General features: G+C 40.5%; 1 protein-coding gene across 3 annotated transcripts in view; it reads left to right on the top strand.

Annotated features, from left to right (window-relative positions):
* ARIH1 (ariadne RBR E3 ubiquitin protein ligase 1) overlaps positions 1-21727 on the top strand; it is a 199873-nt gene that overhangs the window by 51222 nt on the left and 126924 nt on the right. For all 3 annotated transcript variants that reach the window (XM_029575813.1, XM_029575811.1, XM_029575812.1), the window contains exons 2-3: positions 9295-9362; positions 14720-14864. In XM_029575813.1, the coding sequence (XP_029431673.1) occupies positions 9295-9362; positions 14720-14864 (213 nt within the window). The remainder of the gene's footprint in view (positions 1-9294; positions 9363-14719; positions 14865-21727) is intronic.

Genomic DNA, 21727 nt, shown 5'->3' with positions numbered 1-21727 from the left:
TGGCCCAATGAGGAGGAGGAGGCCTCTCTGCTCCCCTCCTGTGGCCTGGGAGGTATCAGCATGAAGGGGGGTGGGGGGGGGGGGAGAGAGAGTTGTAGCATAGGAGAGGAGATAAATGAGACAGCTGAGGGAAGGGAGGAGGAGAATTCACGTGGGCGGAGACATAAAAGGGATGGGGGCAGGGGAAGAGGGGTATGGAGGAAGTGCCTAGAGAAGGAAAGAGAACTACACTGGAGGGAAGGGGAGGAGAATGAACAAGTTGACTAGATTGTAAGCTCCAAGGAGAAGACTGTGTCTACAGCACCGCATATTTCTAGTATTCCTATAGAAATAAGTAGTAGTAATAGTACAAGCGTGGCAAACCTTTCATGCACCAAGAGCCAAGAAATCAGGATGCACACAACCAGAGCGTCTTACATTTCCAAAAGATGAGGGGTTGGGGGAGGGGGAAGCCCGCCTTCCAGCAGTATCTTTCCCTCTCTCAATCTACCTACTCTGTCCCCAAGATCTCTCTCCTTCAATGACATCCTATTCCCAGCAGTATCTCCTTTCTCATTCTCTTCTCATTAGCCTCTCTTAATCCCCACATGTTTCGCACAATCCTTCCACCCTGTCCCCTTGAGTCTTTCAGTCTTCTTTGTATTCCCACCAGTCCCTCTCTGTTCCTCATCCTGTCCTCACTACTCTCAATTCTCCCACCAGTCTTTCAGTTACCCCACCCATCTGTCCCATCCTGACCCCAATCTCTGTTCCCCACAAATCTCTGTCCTCTCACCTTGTCTCTGCCAGTAGCATTCAGTACCCTACCCTGTTCCCACCTGCCTCTGACCAGCATTTTCTTTCTCTCTTCCCTTTGCTCTGCTTAACATCTGATTTTCTCTCGTCTCTATCACTCTGTCACTCCAACATAATAGTCCCCAGATGCCACAAGAATAATAATGGACGCAGCAGTTCCAGCATTAACACCTCCCTCTCCATCCCATGTGCTGTTTTGTCTACCTCTCCTCACCCTATGTCTGCCATCAATAACCCCTGTCCCCTCCATCTCTTACTTTCCCTCCAATCTCTCCCCTCCAGTGCTCTCTCATATACATCCTTCACCATTACTCCTTCCGGTTCACACCCACCACCTCTCCCCCCAAAATACATCTCTTTTTTTTCAAGTCATTCTCCTCAGAAGTATTTACCCATTGTTGCACGTGTTTCTCTCAAATCCTTCCCTCTCCAATTACCATCTTTGGTTCTCTCATTTCACACCTCTAGCTTCCATTTTCCCCTTTGTCCCATCTCCCCTTCTGGCTCTGTTACCCCTCCCTCTTCACCCCTTCTAGTGCTCTCTCATGTTCCCTTCTACCTTTGCTACCTATGATTGTCACCAGTATTTACCCTCCCTTCCCATTCACCCCCACATACACATCCTTATCACCATCTCTTCCTCACCCTGATGCTACTTGTTTTTTTTTTACCCTCCCTCCATTCACTTCTGCTGACGATCTTGCAGACATACCCTCCCCATTGACTTCCTCTCACCCTTCCACTGCCTTTCCCCTTTCTTTTGAACCCCTTCAATCCTAGCACACTCATGCCACATCCACTGCCCCCAAATGGTCCTCATACAACATCCTTATCCCAGCCATCCCTCTATTTCTTCCATCCAGGCTCTGGTCCTTTTGTAGAATATGTGGTAGCATGGACCTTAGAGAGGAGGAATAAGGTGTCAGTGAGTCCAGTTTCATTGCTGACTTCAGGGAAACAGAATGGGGAAACAATATTCACCTCACATCTTCTCCACAGCATAAACTCCTCTTTGTGCTGTTCTCTCCAATTCTTCAGCATTCACCCCTTTTTATGTCGCTGCTCTTAGAAATATTCATCCCCTCTTTTTTTTTACCACTTCTCCTTCAAGTATTCTCGTCATTCACTACTCCCCCAAGTATTCATCAACTATATTCACTCCCTTCTCCTCTCATCCTCTTTTTCAGCATTCACCCCTTTTCTCTTACCACAAATTATTCTAGCCTGTCTGGAGCTTTGGATGACTCCCTCCTCCTCTCTGTTGTCAACTGAATCCTGAAATATATTGGCAGATTGACTATTGGGATTAAGTACACTCAAGTTCTTCCCCTCCAGACATCAGACCAGAGAAGAGCCCTCTACTCCAGGTAGCAAATGGGGTGGGGGTTTGGCCATGATGTGAAGGGCTAGAACAGGGAGCTGACAAGGCTCTTCTTTGCTGTCCTGTCAGCTCCAACCTCACCCATGTCTGTCCTCCACTGTTTATTGCAGATAGGGATGGGGGTGGAGAAGCAGGGTGAGAAGTAGAGCAGGGATAAGCAGAGAAAATGCTCTGATCCCTTCCCCAGCTCCTCCCTTTTGTGTGTGTAGCAACCAGCAGTATTGTCAGGTCAGGAGGGAGAGGAGAGACAAGACTGGAGTAGAATGGCTCTTCTCTGCACTATGCTACTGTGGTGCTTCCTGCTCCAGTCCTTCCCCTCTGTCCCCCGCAGTGCTGCTTAGCTGCATTGTGGCCAGGAAAGCAAGAGCCACATATGTGGCTCCTGAGCACAGGTTGTCCACCGCTGTAATAGTAGAAGTTGGGTTCAATGTGAACTGCTAGAGTGTAAGTGAATCTTCTCTCTAATCCAATAGGTTGCATTTGTTGGACTTTAGCTGAGTATTTTTACTGGTCCAGGGGTGTGGTAGTTTGGTACCCTGCCACCTGAATACAAGGAGGAAGAAAGGAATACAAGACCCTCAGAGATACAAGGGCTCAGAGGACCAACTATAGCTAGTGGAAGAAATCCATATGTTGTATGTATGTTGTCTATGCAGTCAAGTTCGTGTTTGCAAGTGTCTTCATGTGGAATGGCACCTCTAGAATGCTAGTGTGGCACCTACTGTGTTCTCTTCTCTTGTTAGTGTGTGCCATTTGGTTCTACTTTAACATAGTACCTGTTCTGTCCTGTCTCTGCTGTGCCTGTGTATTATGGTGATGTCATTTCTGTGTTTTGGACAATTTTCTGTGGTATGTGTTGGAAAGATGTGCGCTGTTGTGTGTTCCCTGAGTAAGTCTGTCCTGTTGCTTATCTTTGTCTATTTTGGTTATATTGTATGTATGTTGTCTCTTTTCTATGCATCCTGCTGTTTTCCATTTGTTCATATATATTAGTGTAACTATAATCTTTCTTTTATCTGACTTGCACCTTTCTCATTTTTATAACTACCCAGAGCTTTATTCCTGTGGGAATTCTTTGTAAAAACTTGTTATGTGCACAATTTTAAAATATTGCATGCTTTTATTTCTTAAAACAGAATATAATTATTGTATTTGAGAAATGTAAAATGCAATACCAAAAAAAGTTATTACTCAAAGATGCAGAATTTGTAATTGTTCGGAATTCCCCAGGAGTACTCTAAAAGTGTTTTGTGTGGGGGTTTTTTTTTTGTTTTTTTTGGGGGGGGGGGGGTTTTGCCAGTTGCATCCAATCAGTAGAAAGCAATGCACAGGAACTGTTTAAGGTGCAAGTTTTTCACAATTGTGCTGTGAAATGTGACCATCGGTGCAAGGATCCAAATTACTCACTAACTGTTTTATAACTTTATATAGTTCCCATGCATTTTTCTCTAATGACTGGAAACAAATAGTTTAAAAAAAAACCCAAAAACGTTTTTGCGGACACAACAGAAGTAGAGTACCTTTTCTCTTGATTGTACCTTATCTGTTTATCTGTAGCAAGTCTAGTTTTCTTTCAACAGTGCTCCATCTGGTGGGCTGTTCCTTTTTTTATCTCAAGTCCTTGGATTACAGGGAGGCCTTCTTTGCTTGACTGACCATAAATAGGTCTCATTAAAGCTCTGGGTAGTCGGGGAAAAGAGAAGTGGGAAAGTTACATTGCACAAATATGCATGATCAAATGGAAAAGAGCAGGATGCATAGAAGAGAGAACATACAATGCAACCAAGAAGACAAAGATCAGCAATATGCAAACAATACTCAGGCAACACAGAAACAGCCATGCCTTTTCACTGCATGCCTTAGAAAACTGTCCAAAACACAGAAAACAAACCATACCACAGCAGAGGGCCAAAAGGAAGGAGCAGGCACTATACTAACAAGACAAGAGAACACAACAGGTGCCACACCATGTGAAAACACTTACAAACACACTTGACTGTGTGATGGATAACGTATACAAAAGGGGTTGAAGTCCTTTATTAGCTACAGTGTGCATCTCAGAGGGTCCAGCACTAAGCAATGAGACACCCTAATCCCTTCCCTTTACAGGTGGCAGGGTACCACATTACAACTCTGGACCAGTAGAAGATACCTATTAGTTGACGGTCCCACAAATGCAATGTATTAAATTAGACACTTCCATAGGACTACTAGACACAGCACATAAGAGACGGTCTCTGCTCCCTGGAGGTTACGGTCTAGTCAATAATGTGTTTAGACCCTGCTTTTTTTTCTCTGAGATACAATCATGTCAGCCTTGCCAGAGTTGGAAGGAGGCTCCACTGGAGTGTGGTCCCCTTAGTCTTGGAGGACCAACTGCATGAGTGGATGGTAACTGGGTGCTATGACTATAGTGCTGCTCCTGACTGTTATGCTTGGCTGTGTTAGACAGTGAGATACCTGTTTTGTTTTTGGGGGTTTTTTTTGTATTATGTCCAGCATCATCACTAGGATGGCCCTTTACCTATATTTAAAAGACCCAAGGCTGTTTTTGTTGCCTGGGCAAAGCTGAAAGGAATTTTGCATTTGGTGATTCTAAACAGGCTTTTGAAAAAGGGCATGAAGAACAAGTGGTAACTGTCTCTCTAGATGTATCCTTTTGGTTGTGCATAGCATCTTAACCTCCATGAGTACCAACATGCATTACCATTCAGTACTGGCTAGAAACAGATTTAGGATTTTACTACCCCTAGCCATTGTTGGTGGTGGTGTGGCTCTGCCCTTTCCCAGTATACACCCTTACCTCTACAGGACAAAAGAGGGAGGGGCTGGATTAGGGAGTAGAGCAGTTTTTCTTTCTTCTGCCCTGTCTGTTCCCTCCCTTCCTTTGCAGTTGTCTGGGAGAAGATGGGCTGGAATAGGACAGCAGAGGAGCCCAGTAGTATACTAAATGGAACTCTCACATATAGCACTGCACAAGCCCAGGAAGCACCAGTAAAACTATTTAACGCAGTTCTACTTCCTGGCCACTTCTCCAGGACATGATCAGAGGGGTTAATTATACCAGTCTATAAACATGGGAATACCCAAATCCCAAATAATTATAGAGGAGTCTGTGTCAGCAGTAGCATTAGCAGGTTTGTAGGGTCCTCAATAAATATCAAATTCCTAATGAACAACAAACATTTGCACAGAAGTCAAGTTGGGTTCTGAACCAGGGACCATATCTTCAGTTTATAGCCACTGATTAAAGTGTAAAAAACACAAACAAACTCCACCCCCTTGTCAATAGTATTTGCAAGTTTACTGATGTGGTTCTATCTGGCACTCTGTTCTCAGTTTTAAACTACTGCTAACTGGAATTGGTTATAAACCTCTAATATATTTAAATTCATGTATTCTTCAGCTGTCAGGTAAAAAAAAACAAAAAACATTCATACAGAAGCAATGAGTGAGATGAGGAATGTAACCTCAGCCCTATTATTTTTTTAAACTATTTTTTTCATTTCAGCGCAATACAGCAATTAAGCGCATACATAGCTTTACATTGCACAATCAGTGCATCCCTATCCTTCTATGCTGGCATAAAGAACAACTTACAACTCCTAAAATGACAGAAAAGCAAACCATACACACACACAGCAACTTCTAAAGCATATCACACAGTCATCAGGGAGATGCATTGCTAAAGTTGTAAAATTTTCATTCTCACAGGACAAGCAGGATGGTAGTCCTCACAAATGGGTGACATCACAGGATGGAGCCCAATCACGGAAAACTTCTGTCAAAGTTTCCAGAACTTTGACTGGCCCCTACTGGGCATGCCCAGCATGGCACCAACCCTGCAGCCAGCAGGGGGTCCCCCTTCAGTCGTCTTTTTTCCGCAAAGCAGTTGCCACGCGGTTAAGGAGCTCTTATCACATTCCTGACAGGAATTTCTTCACAGACTTCTTTAACTTTAAGTTCGCCCCACAGGGGTCCCCCCTGTCTCTAAGTTTAGTCCGCGGTACTTCAGTAAGTTTTTTGCCGTTTTTAGTCGATTACTGTCGAGTTTGGCCCGTGCGGCCTGCTGGCCGTCGACCGTCCCACAGATTAAATTTTGGTCAATGGCCATGGCGTCGGGGTTCCGTCGGTGCCCAGACTGTTCGCGCACCATGTCCATCACAGACCCTCATAGAGTCTGTGTAATGTGTTTAGGAAGTGAGCATGATGTCCTGACTTGCACCAAATGTGCCCTTATGACACCAAAAGGTCGCAAAGCCAGAATGGAGAAGATGGGACTCCTTTCCATGCTCACACTCCGACGCCGTCCATCGCATCTCAAAAAAGATATAATTGCGATGGAGAAGGTACAGAGAAGGGCTACCAAAATGATAAAGGGAATGGAACACCACCCCTATGAGGAAAGACTAAAGAGGTTAGGACTTTTCAGCTTGGAGAAGAGACGGCTGAGGGGGGTGTTGATAGAGATGTTTAAAATTATGAGAGGTCTAGAACGGGTAGACGTGAATCGGTTAATTACTCTTTCGGATAATAGAAACACTAGGGAGCACTCCATGAAGTTAGCATGGGGCACATTTAAAACTAATCGGAGAAAGTTCTTTTTTACTCAACGACAATTAAACTCTGGAATTTGTTGCCAGAGGATGTGGTTAGTGCAGTTAGTATAGCTGTGTTTAAAAAAGGATTGGATAAGTTCTTGGAGGAGAAGTCCATTACCTGCTATTAAGTTCACTTAGAGAATAGCCACTGCCATTAGCAACGGTAACATGGAATAGACTTAGTTTTTGGGTAATTGCCAGGTTCTTATGGCCTGGATTGGCCACTGTTGGAAACAGGATGCTGGGCTTGATGGACCCTTGGTCTGACCCAGTATGGCATGTTCTTATGTTTCTTATGTTGTATGAATTCTTGGATTTTATAATGCTCCAGGCTGTTAGTGTTTCAGAGTGTGTGCAAATTATATGGTCTAAAGAGAAAATTGTGGGCAAGTGTTTTGGTATCTTGCCTTAAATCATGACAACATCACAGCCCCAGCATATGAAGTATTTCCCTTCCTTTTTCTATAGGTATAGATATCACTCAAATGACTTGCATATTTGTAAAGGGATAGTGGGGCTTATCCTTGAGGAGTTGAAGCAATTAATGCATTCCTTGGTTTGGAGCAGGGCAGGCTCAAAACACTTCTACTGTGCTTTGTAAAAGCCTTCACACCCTTGCACTTTTTTCATGTTCTGTGGTCTAAAAAATAAAAATCAGAATGTATTAAAGTAGAAGTCTGTTTCACTAATCGACACGTGGTACACTTTCATTGTGAAAGAACAATTTTAGGAATATTCCAAAATTAAGAATAAAGAGTCTTGATTGCATAAGTCAGAGGTGCCCAATTCTGGTCCTTAAGAGCCATAAACAGGCCTTGTTTTCAGGCTATCTGTAATGAATATGCGTAAAATATATTTGCATACCGTGAGCACAGTGCATGAATATTCATTGTGGATATTCTGAAAACCAGACCTGTTTGTAGCGCTTGAGGATTGGAGATGGCCACCCCTTGATTCAGTACTTGGTGGAAGTCCTTTTTGCAGCAATAACAGTCATGAGTAATTTAGGATGTGTATGCCAACTTTGCACAACGGGATGGTGCAGCTTTTTGCCCATTTTCTTGGCAATAGAGCTCAAGCTCTTTCAAGTTGGATGGGGATCATCTTGTGAACTGCCATCTATAAGTCGTGTCTCAGATTTTCTGATAGATTCAGGTCTGGGCTTTGACTGGGCTACTCAGACATTCACTTTCTTCTGTTGCTTTTTCCTTGTGTTTAAGAAAACCACATAGTGAATCTTCTCCCTAGTTCCAGGTCTGTGGCAGATTAGGACAGGTTTTTCTCCAGGATCTGCCTGCACGTTGCATTATTCATCTTGCCCTCAATCTTCACAAACCTCCCCATCCCCCTTACTGCAAAACATCCCCCCAACATAATGCCACCACAATGCTTCACTGTAAGGATATTAGCAGAGTAGTTATTAACTGGATGTGATAAGCTAGTGGAAGTAGAAGAGCAGTGGGCAAAACTAAAAGGAGATATTGTAAGAGCAGCAAACCATTTTGTTAGGAAAGTAAAAAGTGCAGTGCCTTGCAAAAGTCTTCACACCCTTGTTCATTTTTCAGATCTAACACGGCACTCACTTCTGGAGTTGAACAAGTGTGTGACTTCTAGTCAATCTGTGGAGCAAACTTGCTGTCTCACAGTTCACCTTGGCACACAGATTTCTTACCTTATAGGGTTAGTGAACTGCTATTCACTTGTTCATTTATGGCTACACAGCATTTTTACATAGAGCTACTATTAACTAGCCTGTTTTAATTTTTTATATTTTATGTTTAGGACTCCTTTCGTATCCTTATGTTTTGCTTCTTACTTTTACAGGTTTGTTTTTTAAATAAAAAGTGTATGGTGGTTATGACCAACACTTCTTCCTCAGATCCACTCTTCAATGGCTCATGCTTTGTTAATGCTTTATATATATTTCAAAGTGATGCCTGCAATAGGCTTCTAATAAGGGTCAATATAGCAATACTCCAGGTTACTTAGATTTATAGCTGGAGTGACTTGATATTCAAAAACTTTATATTTACACACTGCAATATAACGTTTTTGAAGATATATGTATCTCCCTGAAATAGGTTGCAAACTTTCTTCTTTTCCTACTAAGTTGTTTATAATTGTCTGTTTTGTAATGTCATCTTTTTGAGTTTTACAAAAATCCTATAATTTGATGTCATATATTCCGCTGTGAGCATACTTTTTGGAAAAGTGGCCTATAAACTGAAAAAAAATCTAAAACAAAAAAGGGATATCTATGAATTTGCATCTATTAACTGCCAACTGAATTATCTGAAAAATTATTTTTCTAGTACTGCTGCTTTAAGGTCATAGTAAAATCAGAATCGCTGAACCATTGGGATTTTTTTTTTTTTAATTTTCATGGGCTAATCAATTGAACTGTTTCTGAAAAATTGTTTTAATTTTGTTGAAAATGGAGTGTTCTTGGACTGTGCTTAGCGAGCTACGTCACACTGTCTTGTTTTGTTATAAAAAAACACAATTCTCTCTCTCTAGAATCCAGCAACCATCACCAGAATACTACTTAGCCATTTCAACTGGGATAAAGAGAAACTAATGGAGAGGTAAGCAGCAGTCATCATTGGGGAAAAGAAAGTGAACCTCTCTATGGCTGTCAATTGACTGCAAGAGGAGAAGAAAGGGAATTGAGTTTATTTCCCTTGAACCAATGGTAGCTAACTTAAAAGACCATCTTGGGTATGCAGTTGTATTATTTTTTCTTTTAATTTTAGTACCGTTGAGGTCTGTGTAAATTGATGATAAATTTGGCTGGTTATAATGACTCAGGGCTTAGTCACTGAGTTTTGGCTGCCTCAGGTAATTTTTCCAGTTTTCAGCTGCAGAGCCCATTCACCATAAAGCATATTGGAGTCCACGAGAAGCAAGACTTTGATAGAATAAGTAAGAGAGATTTCCAGATAGGCTCTGGACAAATGTTAAGTCCTAAGAATATGTATGAAATATCCGTTTCGGTTTGATCAGGTCCAACTTAAGTGTGTCCATTTAACAAAGATGACTTTGATGTGGGTGCTTTAATGTGTCTTAGCGAGAGCTGACCTAATATCCCAGGAGCTGCAATCCAGTCTAGTTTTCAGGATTTCCACAATTTAATATTCATAAGAAATTTCTGCATTCATTTGGTCTGTGAACCAAGTTAACTTGCATATTTTAATTTGAAAACAAGACCTGTTTGTGGCCCTGGAGGACCAAATTTTGAGACCATGGCTTATTTGATGCAAAGTGTTCAACTCTTCTTTATGTTAAGTAGGACTTTGAAGCGAATGCTGCTTTATAAAGGAGTTGGAAGAATAAAAGGAGTGTGTGTTAGAGCTGAGATCAGGCATGTGATGGATACTTAACATTTGTGAGTTTGTAGTCTCTGGCACTGATTATGTGGTTTTTGGGAAAGTCACTTGATCTCCTGAAGTTTTTTCCCAAACTTAACTGACTTTCATAGACTTACGCTGATTGGTCATGTGTCTTGTTGCTTGCTGTCCAAAGAAGTTCTTAAGAGTAATAGAACTAAAATTCTGCCTTGGTTTCTAGAATTCACTTGGCTTATGTTTAAAATGCTTTATGTAGCTTGTACTGTTCATACTGAAGAATTGAACCAAAAATCTACTAGTGACTGCTCAAACTATTTGCTTAAGATGCCAGTGCTATATAGGCAGCCTTGCCCTCCATTCTTGAATGCAGCTTCACTCCCTATGGTTCCTACTGTACCAGTGAGCGTGCACATACTTCAGGACAGGCTCTGGAGGGGTATGAAGCACAGTTGGGGAAAAATATTTAGGAAATATGGACTCCAACTAATTTTTTTTTTTTTTTTTTTGAAACTGGGGGAAAATGTTTTGCCTTTATTCTTATGTGCTTCTTTTTCTATATTTTTGCTTACGTTTTCTTGATTTTTCTTTGCTCTCCCCCCTTTTCTCACCAGCAGTGTTGGCAGACACATTTTTTGGTGGCTACCAGGGCCACAGCAGCAGCCTCTTTCTCTGGCAGTCTGGCCCCAATTTTATCCAGCTCACAGTGTCATTAAGGCTGCTTGTATTTAGCAAGATGGCAAGTGAGATTCTCAAGTATCTTGGAATCCATTTCCTAACTTCTTTTTAAAGACTTTTCAGTCTTGCCGATTAGCATATAAGCTTGCTAATCCCCATCATGAATTTCTGTGAAATATTGGAAAAAAGGTAATGTACCTGTAGTTGCTCTCTAAACATAGCATTTTCATGGAATCACACAACTCATCTCCTTCCTTTCTGATGGTCCACATTGTTCTAGATCTATACTTTTTTCTTATTTTGAAAAAGCTGGGATATTGGTTAGCAGGCAGATTTCTACATTTCAGTACTCCAAGTTGCACCACATAAGGTCATATTGATCGATCAGTGTGAGTCCATCAAAATAGTACATTTTGGAGAACAGTAATTGCAGGTAAATGTGTATTTGAGTTGGAGAATCATGATAAAAGACTTGCCTGCATGCAGATACTTACTTGTAGCTCTTTGAAAATATATATGTGCAAAAGGCATGGATGGTTATGAGACACAGAAGGCTATATAGAATCCTCTATAATTTTCTTTCTCTGTCATCCATTCTAGAGCTCACTGCATATATGCTTTAAAAGTATTATAATTATCATTTGTCATACAGACAAGTCTTGACCACAGTTTTTCCCAAACTCATAGCCAGTATGTGACCCTATTTTAATACTTTCAAATTCACATGACCACAGCCAATGACCAAAATGGCAGACATCCACTTCAGCTCACTTTCCACCCCCTCAAAGCAGGAAAATAGCAACAATCAATCCAGGGCTCGATATCTGTGTATACTCCCAGGCCCTTTACACAGTTTTCTGGTCTAACAGGAAGCTTTCACAAGAGCAGGAAGGGGTTGGTCCTGTAAGTGCATGCTGGTTCTCAGACCCTGTGCTGATGGTCACTGCTGGCTGCAGGTCAGAATGGAGGTAAAGAGTGAGGGGGATGTGAAATCATGCACAAAGTGGTCTCATTTCTTGTGACCACTATATGGGAACCACTGCTTTATCATGAAGACACTTCTCTGTATGGACTGCAAACATGTCTTACTCTGTAACACTCCCTAGCAATCATAAACCGGTCTTCTACTGGTCTCAAATTGAAGAGGGCTGCAGCTCCTGCTGTGCTACTGGTTAGGGATTTCCATGACTGGATGACTATTTGGAGCAGGATCTCCCACTTAGGGACCAATTTCTGTATTAGGTCAGGATTATTCCAGCTTCTGGAGGATAAAATATTCTAATTATGTTTGAAGTGGTGGACTGGCAGATTGTAACTGTCTGTAGGCAGGCTTGGGATTCATGGTAGTGATCATAGAGAGAGTACTTCTGGCAGTGTTTCATATGGGAACTTGGCATGTTTTGGGTGAGTTGGCAGTCTGCTTCTCAAATTCTAGCTGATCTAGAATCAGGAGAAAAAGGAATTCAGTATCTGGATATGGGCAAGACCCTTTACTTTAGTAGATGTAGTTCATCAGATGTGACTTTTAAGGGTTAAGAACCTGCCTTCTATCAGTCTACTCAAGGTCTCTGGTGCCTAGAGGACAGGACTCTATATATGAATGGTTTGGAAATGAGAGCAGTCTTCCTGCCTTTGTAAACCTTCCAAGACCCAGTTATCACTGTACTGTGAGAAGAAGGTAAGACAATTTGGTAACAGTTCATTCGTGAACAAAGGCCACGGCAGTTACTACCCTTAACAGAAAGCATGGGCGTAACCTACACAGAGTGACAGTTACCGTAAGCAACTTGCTTGGCAGACTAGATGGACCATTTGGTCTTTAACTGCCATCATTTACTATTTTACTATATGTGTGAAGAAAACCTTTCATCTATTCACGTTGCAGGATGCTTTAAATATGTAAACAGGTTGAGCAGCACAAGAGTTTTTTGTTTTTTTTCCTCCAGTAATAGGAACTCGAGTCAGATCTTTTGCCTGATTTGTTCACGTGTGTATTACTGTCAGTTGGATTCATTGCTCTTCAGTAGGATGCTTCTGAGATTCTTCAGGGATGAGAGGGCAAGGCTATAGATGCTCTTGGACAAAACTAGTAAAAAAAAAAAATCACTTCTGTATATTTTTTTTTTTTCCTTCATGGGTCTTGATTCTTCAAGTACTAGCAAAGATGAGATCTTGCAAAGCATTAGTAATTTTTATGGTCGTCCTTTGACCAGAAGCCTTGTTTTCCAGAACTGATAGATGTGAAGATCGCAGAGCTGTTCGGATTACCAGATATTCCAGACACAAACTGAGGGGGTTTTGCATCCAAGGTCATAATATCTGGGAATGGCTAGAAATTGAAAGATAAGACCTAAAATTTAAGGCCTATTCTTAGTGATCTCATGATTCTTAAGAGTCAGAAAGGCTTCTACTGTCAAAGCTCACTATGCTTTGTGGAGACTATTTGCTCAGGATTTTGTCTTGTAGACCAGTCTTTGACCTCACTGTGAGCACATGGGAGGGGTCATGTTTTGCTATTTCTGTTAGAGTTTGGGGGCATTCCTCTGCTGTCCGATCCAAGCATGTAAAATATTTTAAGAGCCAACAAGATGGGCCAACTTAAAATTTGAATAATGTGTTGAATGCTTCAATCGGACCACCATTTGGACTTCTGGAATTAATGTTTTTATTTTATAACCATTAAGGTAGGTTTTTTTTTATTTTCTAAATTACAGTTTGCTCAGCCAGCTCAAATCCAGCTCATTTAGAACAGGGCTGGGATTTGGCAGTACGAGCTTTCATTGGTAATTACATGTGGATTTTATATCCCTCCTCTCTCCCCAGCATTCCTAGTCTGGTCATTAAAGGAACAGTCCTGGGCCAGGGGCTGTGTACCAGGGCTCCCTTTGGAATTATGCAATCATGGATTCTGAATTTGGTCACCATCACCCTTAAGCAATGACTTGGGGATCAAATCAAGGACCTTCCACATGGCAGTGCACAGCGCTGCTACTTGTCCACTGGGTAGGCCTAGCTTTTATGCTCTGTCTCCTTTTCATTCCAGATAAGATTGTGTTAAGAACAGTTGCCAGTTTAGTTGCAAAGGTTAATTTTGTTTCCTATTAATTAGCAAATCTGATTTAAAAAAACATACTAAAAAGGTAAAGTTGCACATTTGTATCTTGAGGACATTGGAATATTTGAATGAGACTAAATATTGCAAGAAAAAAAAAGTGGGGGTTTTTTTTCCCTGTGATGGTAAGAAAGGATTACTAGTGTCTCAGACATTTTATGCCAGATGGGATTGTTTCTTATATCTGTATCAACTGAGAAAACACATACAACTTAGTTTTCTTTAGAGCACACTCCACTAGAACAGCCTCTGTTTTCATAGACCAGGGTAGAGGAGTGATTTATATGACCTATGTCCATTTTAAGCAGTGTTTTTACCAAACCAGATTTCTGTACTCCCTGAGTAGTAGTTAACTGCAACTCCTGGCTGCTGTAGGAGTTCAGAGAACAGGAATTGTGCCAGAAAAATTCTTATTTTCAGGCTGACGAATTATATGAATTAGCCTGGTTGTTAGACCAACTGTATGCAAATATGTCTGCATATTTATTGTGGATATCCTGAAAAACAGATGTTTTGCAGCCCTCAAGGATTGTAGTTGAAGGTTCCCTTCAGTGTCAAGTGGAGTAAGAGCCAATTGAATTTGGCAGGTACTAAATTCAAAAATAGTAAATATAACAATGGCAAGTAACATTTACCTTCACTAATTTTGCAAGCAAAATCCTTTTTCAATCACATGATCAAATATTTCATTTGGTTTGGAGCTATTGAATTTCTACTGTTTAACAAAAACAATATATAGTCCCTACTCATCTCCTTATGTATGTTTTAAATGTCTATGCTTTGAGCATCTTTTATGTTTATCTTGCAGGTATTTTGATGGAAACCTGGAGAAATTGTTTGCAGAGTGTCATGTAATAAATCCTAGTAAAAAATCTCGAACACGCCAGATGAATACCAGGTCATCAACGCAGGATATGCCCTGCCACATCTGCTATCTTAACTACCCCACTTCAGTGAGTATCTAGCAGCACATGGCAGGTAGTACTTTAGTATACAACTTAAACTTAACATATGGATAAGAAAAGGAGGGGTGATTTTTAAAACCTATAATGGCGAGAGACCAGTCAGGCTGCAATATTCATGGTATTTAACACCAGTACAAGTTTCATATTCTTGGGCTGAAATACTCGTATCTGATTTATAAAATGCACATCAGGAAATCACTGATTTGCTATAGTTAGAAATTAGTGTTAAACCACAGTTTTTCAGCTCCGTATCAAGGGCCATCAGAGAATAGTTACATAGGTAAATCTACCAAATACAGAATGTCATCTAACAGTACTGTAGTTTAATCTGCTACATATGTATTGGTTGCTAAATTAAAATTAGATTGCACGACTTCATTTATGCAGCCTGTTGAGGGTATTGAAGGTTGTTTTTTTTGTGTTTGTTTTTTTTTTTTTTTACTTTCCTGCACAAAAATGCTCTAATTGTATCATGTTCTGTTCCCAATCCCATTTGTATTGGCAGGTATGTTAGGAAAAGACTAGAAGCGTTTTTTTTTTGGGGGGGGGGGGGGGTTTTGTGAAGTCTTAGATTCTTCAGGGTATTGGTATATATAAAAAAACAAACATTTTTTTCAGTCATTGAGGACTTAATATTTGAAACCTAGAATACCTGATTATGTATGATGACTATGAAATTGGCCTCCCCGCCTCCTCCAACTCTGAGATTTCCATAGACAACAGAATGAATTAGCCATATTTAATACCCACCTGCCTACCTTTCTGGAGCATTAAATACCATAATAAAGCTCTGATAGAGACTGCAGGACCCACGAGGCAGTGTGTGCATGAGAACTCCTGTGCATGCTTAATAAAGTCTTTACTGAAGTTTGAGAACTGGGTCCATGTCAGCACTGTTGGGTGACGTCATCCATGCATTATGGCTAATTCATTGTGCTGTCTACGGAGATTCCTGTTTACAGGTAAGCAAACTTGTTTTACCAGAGTATTATCCTTCATACAATATGTGCTCTTTGGTCAGTGCTTTCATTTTATGGTATATGTATAGATAGTGACATATTCTTGTATGATTTAGGGGTTTGCTTTTTTTTTTTGAGGAAGAATGTGTTGGGCTGAAATTGCAGTACTGAAATTATTGCATTTTGAGGCTACTCTCATACACACACACACTTTTTATTTTTACTATATATATGCTACTGAATTCTTAGCACAGGTGTTAACATTTTACAAAGGTCTGAGACTAAGGCATTCAACCACACCTTTGGACTTCTAGCCCTACAAGGGATCTTATAATCGGGATCTGCACCATTTTCAAGTCACCTCATCTGGCAATTCTGTCAGGTGATTGTCTATTCAAGCAATGTGAAATCAACTTGGTATCCTAAGGAATTCTGCATTTTTTTTTAGCCTGAACTGCTTTTCACCTAGAAGCAGTGGGTATGTCTCTTAACTTTCTTTAGTTCATTTCTATATCATTATTCAAACCTTTAGAATATCACAATATCTGTTTGCTCCACATATCAGGATGGAGATGTTCCATCTATTAAGGATGCCTGTCTTTAGGAAATCCGAAGTCAGCCCCACGTTGAGGCATTTACTTCCTTTAGAACTGACACTTATCTAACACTACAGGCCCTTTAGAAAAAAAAATAAAAGCTTCCCATTCTGAGGCCTTCCCCAGTTAGGTGTACATTGCTTGATTTTAATGCTGAGTTTTTGTATCTGTTGTCTGCTGTTAATGTTAACTGTATGTGTGTTTTATTGAGATTCGCCTAGTACAGTTCTGATATTTATTGTAAACCGGTACGATAAGACCTTGTCTTGAGCATCTGTATATTAAAAGAACTTAAATAAATAAATATAAATGGAATATAAGACTTTTTTTTTTTTTTTTTTTTTTTTTTTTTAAATAGCACTCCCCATTTTCTGATTTGTGTGGAAACTGGCAAGATGGCCAACAGGTATTTAGTATAATGTTTTGATAGAAAATAGGCAGGTTTCATAATTTCAGGATTTTATTCCTGATAATCTATGAAAGCTTGGGATTATTTCCAGCTTCTCTGTTCCATAGCAGCAGCAGCTCTAGATGTGGTGCCAAGGGCCAGGGTTCATATGAGACCCATTCAGTTCTCCTCCTATCTCTGGTCTCCTCAATCACAAGATTAAGATATCAGACTTCTACTGCATTCAGTGGTGCATGTGCCTCGCAACTTCTTACAGGGGTCAGCCTAATGACTCATTGGATCCTAGTCATGATAGATGTGAGCCTGACTGTTTGGGGAGCTCATTGGATCAGGTGGTTCAGGGATGCTGCTCCCAGGGAGAGCTACCTTGGTCAAAAGACAGCTTAGTGCCATTTTCTACCCATTCTGTGAGCAAGGTGGTCAGTACTTTCCAACAATGCGATGGCAGTAGCACATGTGAACAGACAGGGAGGCACCAGGAGTTGGGGTCTTGGGAGGAGATAGACCTGCTCTTTCCTTGGGCAGAGGAGAATCTTCACCTGTTGGTAGCTCACATTGCAGGTCAGGAGAATATGTAGGTGGACTACCTCAGCAGAAATCTTCTGGATCCTGTGAAGTGGGAGTTCAGCCAGGAGGTTTTCCACCTCAAAACTGCTTGGTGGAGGCTCCGTCAAATGAATCTGATAGCAACTCATGGGAATACCAAGGTTCATAGGTTTTTCAGCCAGCAAAGAGAGTCTGGCACTTCTGGCATTAATGCCTTGGTGTAACCTAGGCCTTCAGGGTGACTTCTTTACATCTTTCCCTCCTGCCGTTTCATTGGCAGAGTTCTCCGCAGAGTGGAGTTGGAAAGCAATCATATTCTAGTAGCTCAGATTGACCTCAGACCTTGGTATCTGTATCCAATGCGGCTACATGTTGAATAACCTCTGTATCTTCCATCTGCACCATGTTTCTTGGTGCGTGGCCTGATTAAAATGGAAGATTCAGCTCCATTTTATCTTACGGCATGACCCTTGAGAGGAAACATCTCATGAGGAAGGGCTATTCTTCGGTGATTTTGACTCTTAAAGACTTGAAAGATATCCACCTTTTTGGCCTATATCTGGGTTTGGTGCATATTTGAAGCCATCTGTAAGGAGCACTCGGAATCTCCATGGCATTTCACTATTCTCTGTTTTCTAGCCTTTCTACAGAGGTGCTTAGAAAAGGGTTTGGCTTTGAATTCTCTGAAGGTACAGATAGTGGCCTTGGCTTGCTACGAAGGTTGACAAGCTGGCATTTCGGTGGCAGCTCAACTTGGATATATCTTGATACCTTCAGGGTGTTGAGAGGTGGCATCCTCCTTTCATTCCTTTGGTTCCCCAATGGGATCTTAATCTGGTGCTGAGAGCCTTAGTGTCACCTCCTTTCAAGCCATTGAGGTGTGCAACGGATCTCTCCATGAAAGTGGTTTTTCTTGTAGCTGGCTACTCTGCTTTCTGTATTTCAGAAATTCAGGCGTTGTCCTGCAAGGACTCCTTCCTGATGATTTCCTTGGAGGCAGTTATTTTCTGCCCAGTGCCTTCCTTTCTGGCAAAGATGGTCTCCATCTTCCATGTCATTCAGTCTGTTTCCCTTCCAGCCTTTTCACACAAGGAGTGTGGGGTGAACATAGAGATCATTACAATGCTTGGATATCCGCAGGGTTCTCTTGATGTATCTGAAGGTGACTGACTTCCATGAGTCAGACTGTTCAAGGAGGCGGCTTCCAAAGCTATTTTGGCTCGCTGGCTCAAGGAAGCCATTGTGTTGGCTAATGTGCTTGCTAGTAGGAAACATGAATTGGTCCATGTATGTGCATTCTGCAAGGACACACTTTCTTTTGGGCAGAAGCAGTCTGTAGGCGCCACAACATTTATAGAGCAGCAACTTGGCCATTTCTACATACGTTTTGTGAAGCACTATAGAATAGATATTTTGGCTAAGGAGGACACAGCCTTCGGAGCTGGAATTCTCAAAGTGGCCTTTACTTCTTCCCTCCCTGTTTAGTGAAGCTTTGGTACTTCTCACCTGTATCAACTAGTCTGGTGTAGCAGGACAAAGTGGAAATAAGAAAATTTCTATCTGTTAATTTCCTTTCCATTAGTCCTGCTACACCAGTCAAGGACCCACCCGGAAAGTAGGGTGGCCTTTGTATTCACTATACAGACTGTTCTCTGTCGATTTCTCAGTCTTATTTGTTAGCTGTCTCCCTCCAATTCTTGTTAAGTGTTTATTTTCCTATGTAGTTCTGGGGTAGGGGTAGAGACTTGAGGATTTTCTTCTTATGTAATTTTTCTTATTTCTGGGATTTTCAAAGACTAGTTTATATCAATCTGTTTCAGGCTTTGTCAGTTGGATACTGTATTTCCACAAAGCTACATCACCTCTAAGTATTGGTGGTGATGTTGCGCTAGGAAAAAACAATGCTTTCTGCGTCCATAGAGGGACATAACCCACCTGTATTGACTGGACTGGTGTAGCAAGACTAATGGAAAGGAAATTAACAGATGATGTCCTTTTTTTTTTTTTTTTTTTTTTTAATGCTGCTTAGGAATCTGGTTTTTCAATGTGCAGTTCTGTATAGCACTGAATTTGTTATTCCTATTGCTGCTGTTTTTTCTAATAATTGTCAACAAATTAGGTGAAAACAAAAAAGATATAGCTCCCCCCCATGTCTTTTAAAATAATTTACATTGAACTTCTAGATGTACATCATTAAAATAGCAATCTGCATACCATTAAAATATAGTATTTTGACATCATTTTAAAATATATTTGGTTTTGGTTTCTGTCTTTTTGACATGTTAAATTTGTAACATAGTTTTCTAGTTTACAGAAATAAAATTTCACTGAGCATTTCATGGTTATGCACTAGCAAACAAATAGCCAAACACACAGGTAAATAGTCGTTCCCATTCCCCCCCCCCCCCCCCCTGAAAAAAAAACCATGAATATTCGTTAAGCTTTGACAAATGAGAAATAAACATGGAGAGCACACACTGTATAATGCAGCAGACTTTGTTTACTGTTGGGTCATGGCAGAGATGGTGCGTGTTATCTGTATAGTTCATAATGTTATCTTTAATTGTCATACAGTGGGTTGTAGTAGTTGGTGTACAAAAATAGTTGCAGAATAATTTAAAATAAATTTCAAGACACCTGATGTGCTGAAGAGCTTAGACTTCCTACCTTTGAGAAGTGTCCAAAAACTTGACTATAAAGAATTTGCATATGAAGCTTTATGTGCTATTTTAATCCCCCTCTTCTGCTGGCATTCTCTGGTGATGCTGTTTAACAGGGGTGATCATGTTTAATAGAAACCGTATGTTATGGCTGATTTGTTTGCTTTGGCATTGATCAGTATACTTCCTTATTGGATTTACTATCAATAGTAAGTCTGGCCCCCTCTTGGGGTTTTTTTGTTTTTTTTTTTTAAGAAGCTCTAACATAATCAAATAGTTAAGCAGTTTCTAATTAACTGATGGCCAATTATTAAAACATGTTCATTTTATTTGCACTTCAAAGTACTGTGCAGTCAAGTACACTAAAAATAAATACTATAACAGCTAAATCCATAAAATAAGTTCAAGAAAAGCCAAAGAAATTGATGATAGTTGAAATGAAATAATCTTCTACATTTATTAGGTGTTATAAATATAGCAATTAGCCTTCAAGAGTTCCTGGTTCTGATCAGTTGCTGTAGCTGTCTTAAAATGCCTATTAGAAGTCACGGGGGCTGATGCAATAATATGTGGGTTAAAACTAAGTGCTGAAATTCAATGCATAGTTCACACAGGTTAAAACTTTTTTTTTTAAACTCCTGATGCAGTAAGCTAATATTTTGTTAATGCATTGTGAGTTAAAAAAAAAAAAATATAGCACAGACTGTAACATATACACAACAAACATAATTTAAAATGTGCATGCAGCAGAGGCTGCATGCACATTTTAAACTTGGGGGAGTAGTGGAGTCTTTCAGACCCGATTTGTGCTCGCGCGCACACAGCTCACTTTTGCACATAAAAGACGCAGAAGACATTTTTTGTGCACATATGTGCAGAAAAAAATGCTATTTTGTTTTGAAAGCATGTTTTCTGCGCATAAATCCTTATTACAGGTCTCTGTTTCAGAATTTTAGCTTCTGACACTGGCGCTGGAAACTTTACCTCTGACCAGCTGTGAAATTTCTAATGCTAGGAAGACCTGAATTAGACCAGCGCACCTCTCTGCATTGGGGGTAATGCCTTCAGTTGCATGGGATTTCCATAAGAGAGTGCTAAGGACATACAATGGTTCATGCACATTTTTTTGTGTGCAAAACTTCTTGCTGCATTGGGAGTAACATTTGTGCATAACTGAGGGCAAAACTGCACTGCTGAGTGCACCTTATTGCATTGGCCTCAGTGTGTGCCTTCTGGGCAAGGCATCATGCCAATGATTGGGATAGGTGAGTTGCAGGTAATGGTCCAGGTCTAAGTCTGGAAAATTATGACTTTGGGGAAAGAGATCATGATCATAACAGCAATGACATTTCTCTTAATTTGCTTTCCTGTTAGATAATGCTTTACACCCATTTATGCAAGAATGCATTACAACTGGAGAAACTGTTGTAAAAGACAGCTGTTGTCAAAATATTTTTGTCTCAACCTGAGTTATGTAAGCTAATGAAGCGAACAAAGCAAGTCAGCCAGAGAAATAAGGTGCTTCTCTGCTCTCATTTGAGCAGTTACATGATGCCTTGTTACAGAGTGACTTAATTATTACTTTTTTAGCACTTGGAGTAAAACTGATTTAAAATGTTCACACCATATTGCTTTTCAAGAACCATTTTAGTCTATAGACTATTTTAGAGATGACAACATA

The sequence above is a fragment of the Rhinatrema bivittatum genome, chromosome 13 (assembly GCF_901001135.1).
Source record: "Rhinatrema bivittatum chromosome 13, aRhiBiv1.1, whole genome shotgun sequence".
In the NCBI taxonomy this organism is placed as follows: Eukaryota; Metazoa; Chordata; class Amphibia; order Gymnophiona; family Rhinatrematidae; genus Rhinatrema; species Rhinatrema bivittatum.
This window is presented reverse-complemented; position numbering and strand designations above follow the sequence as displayed.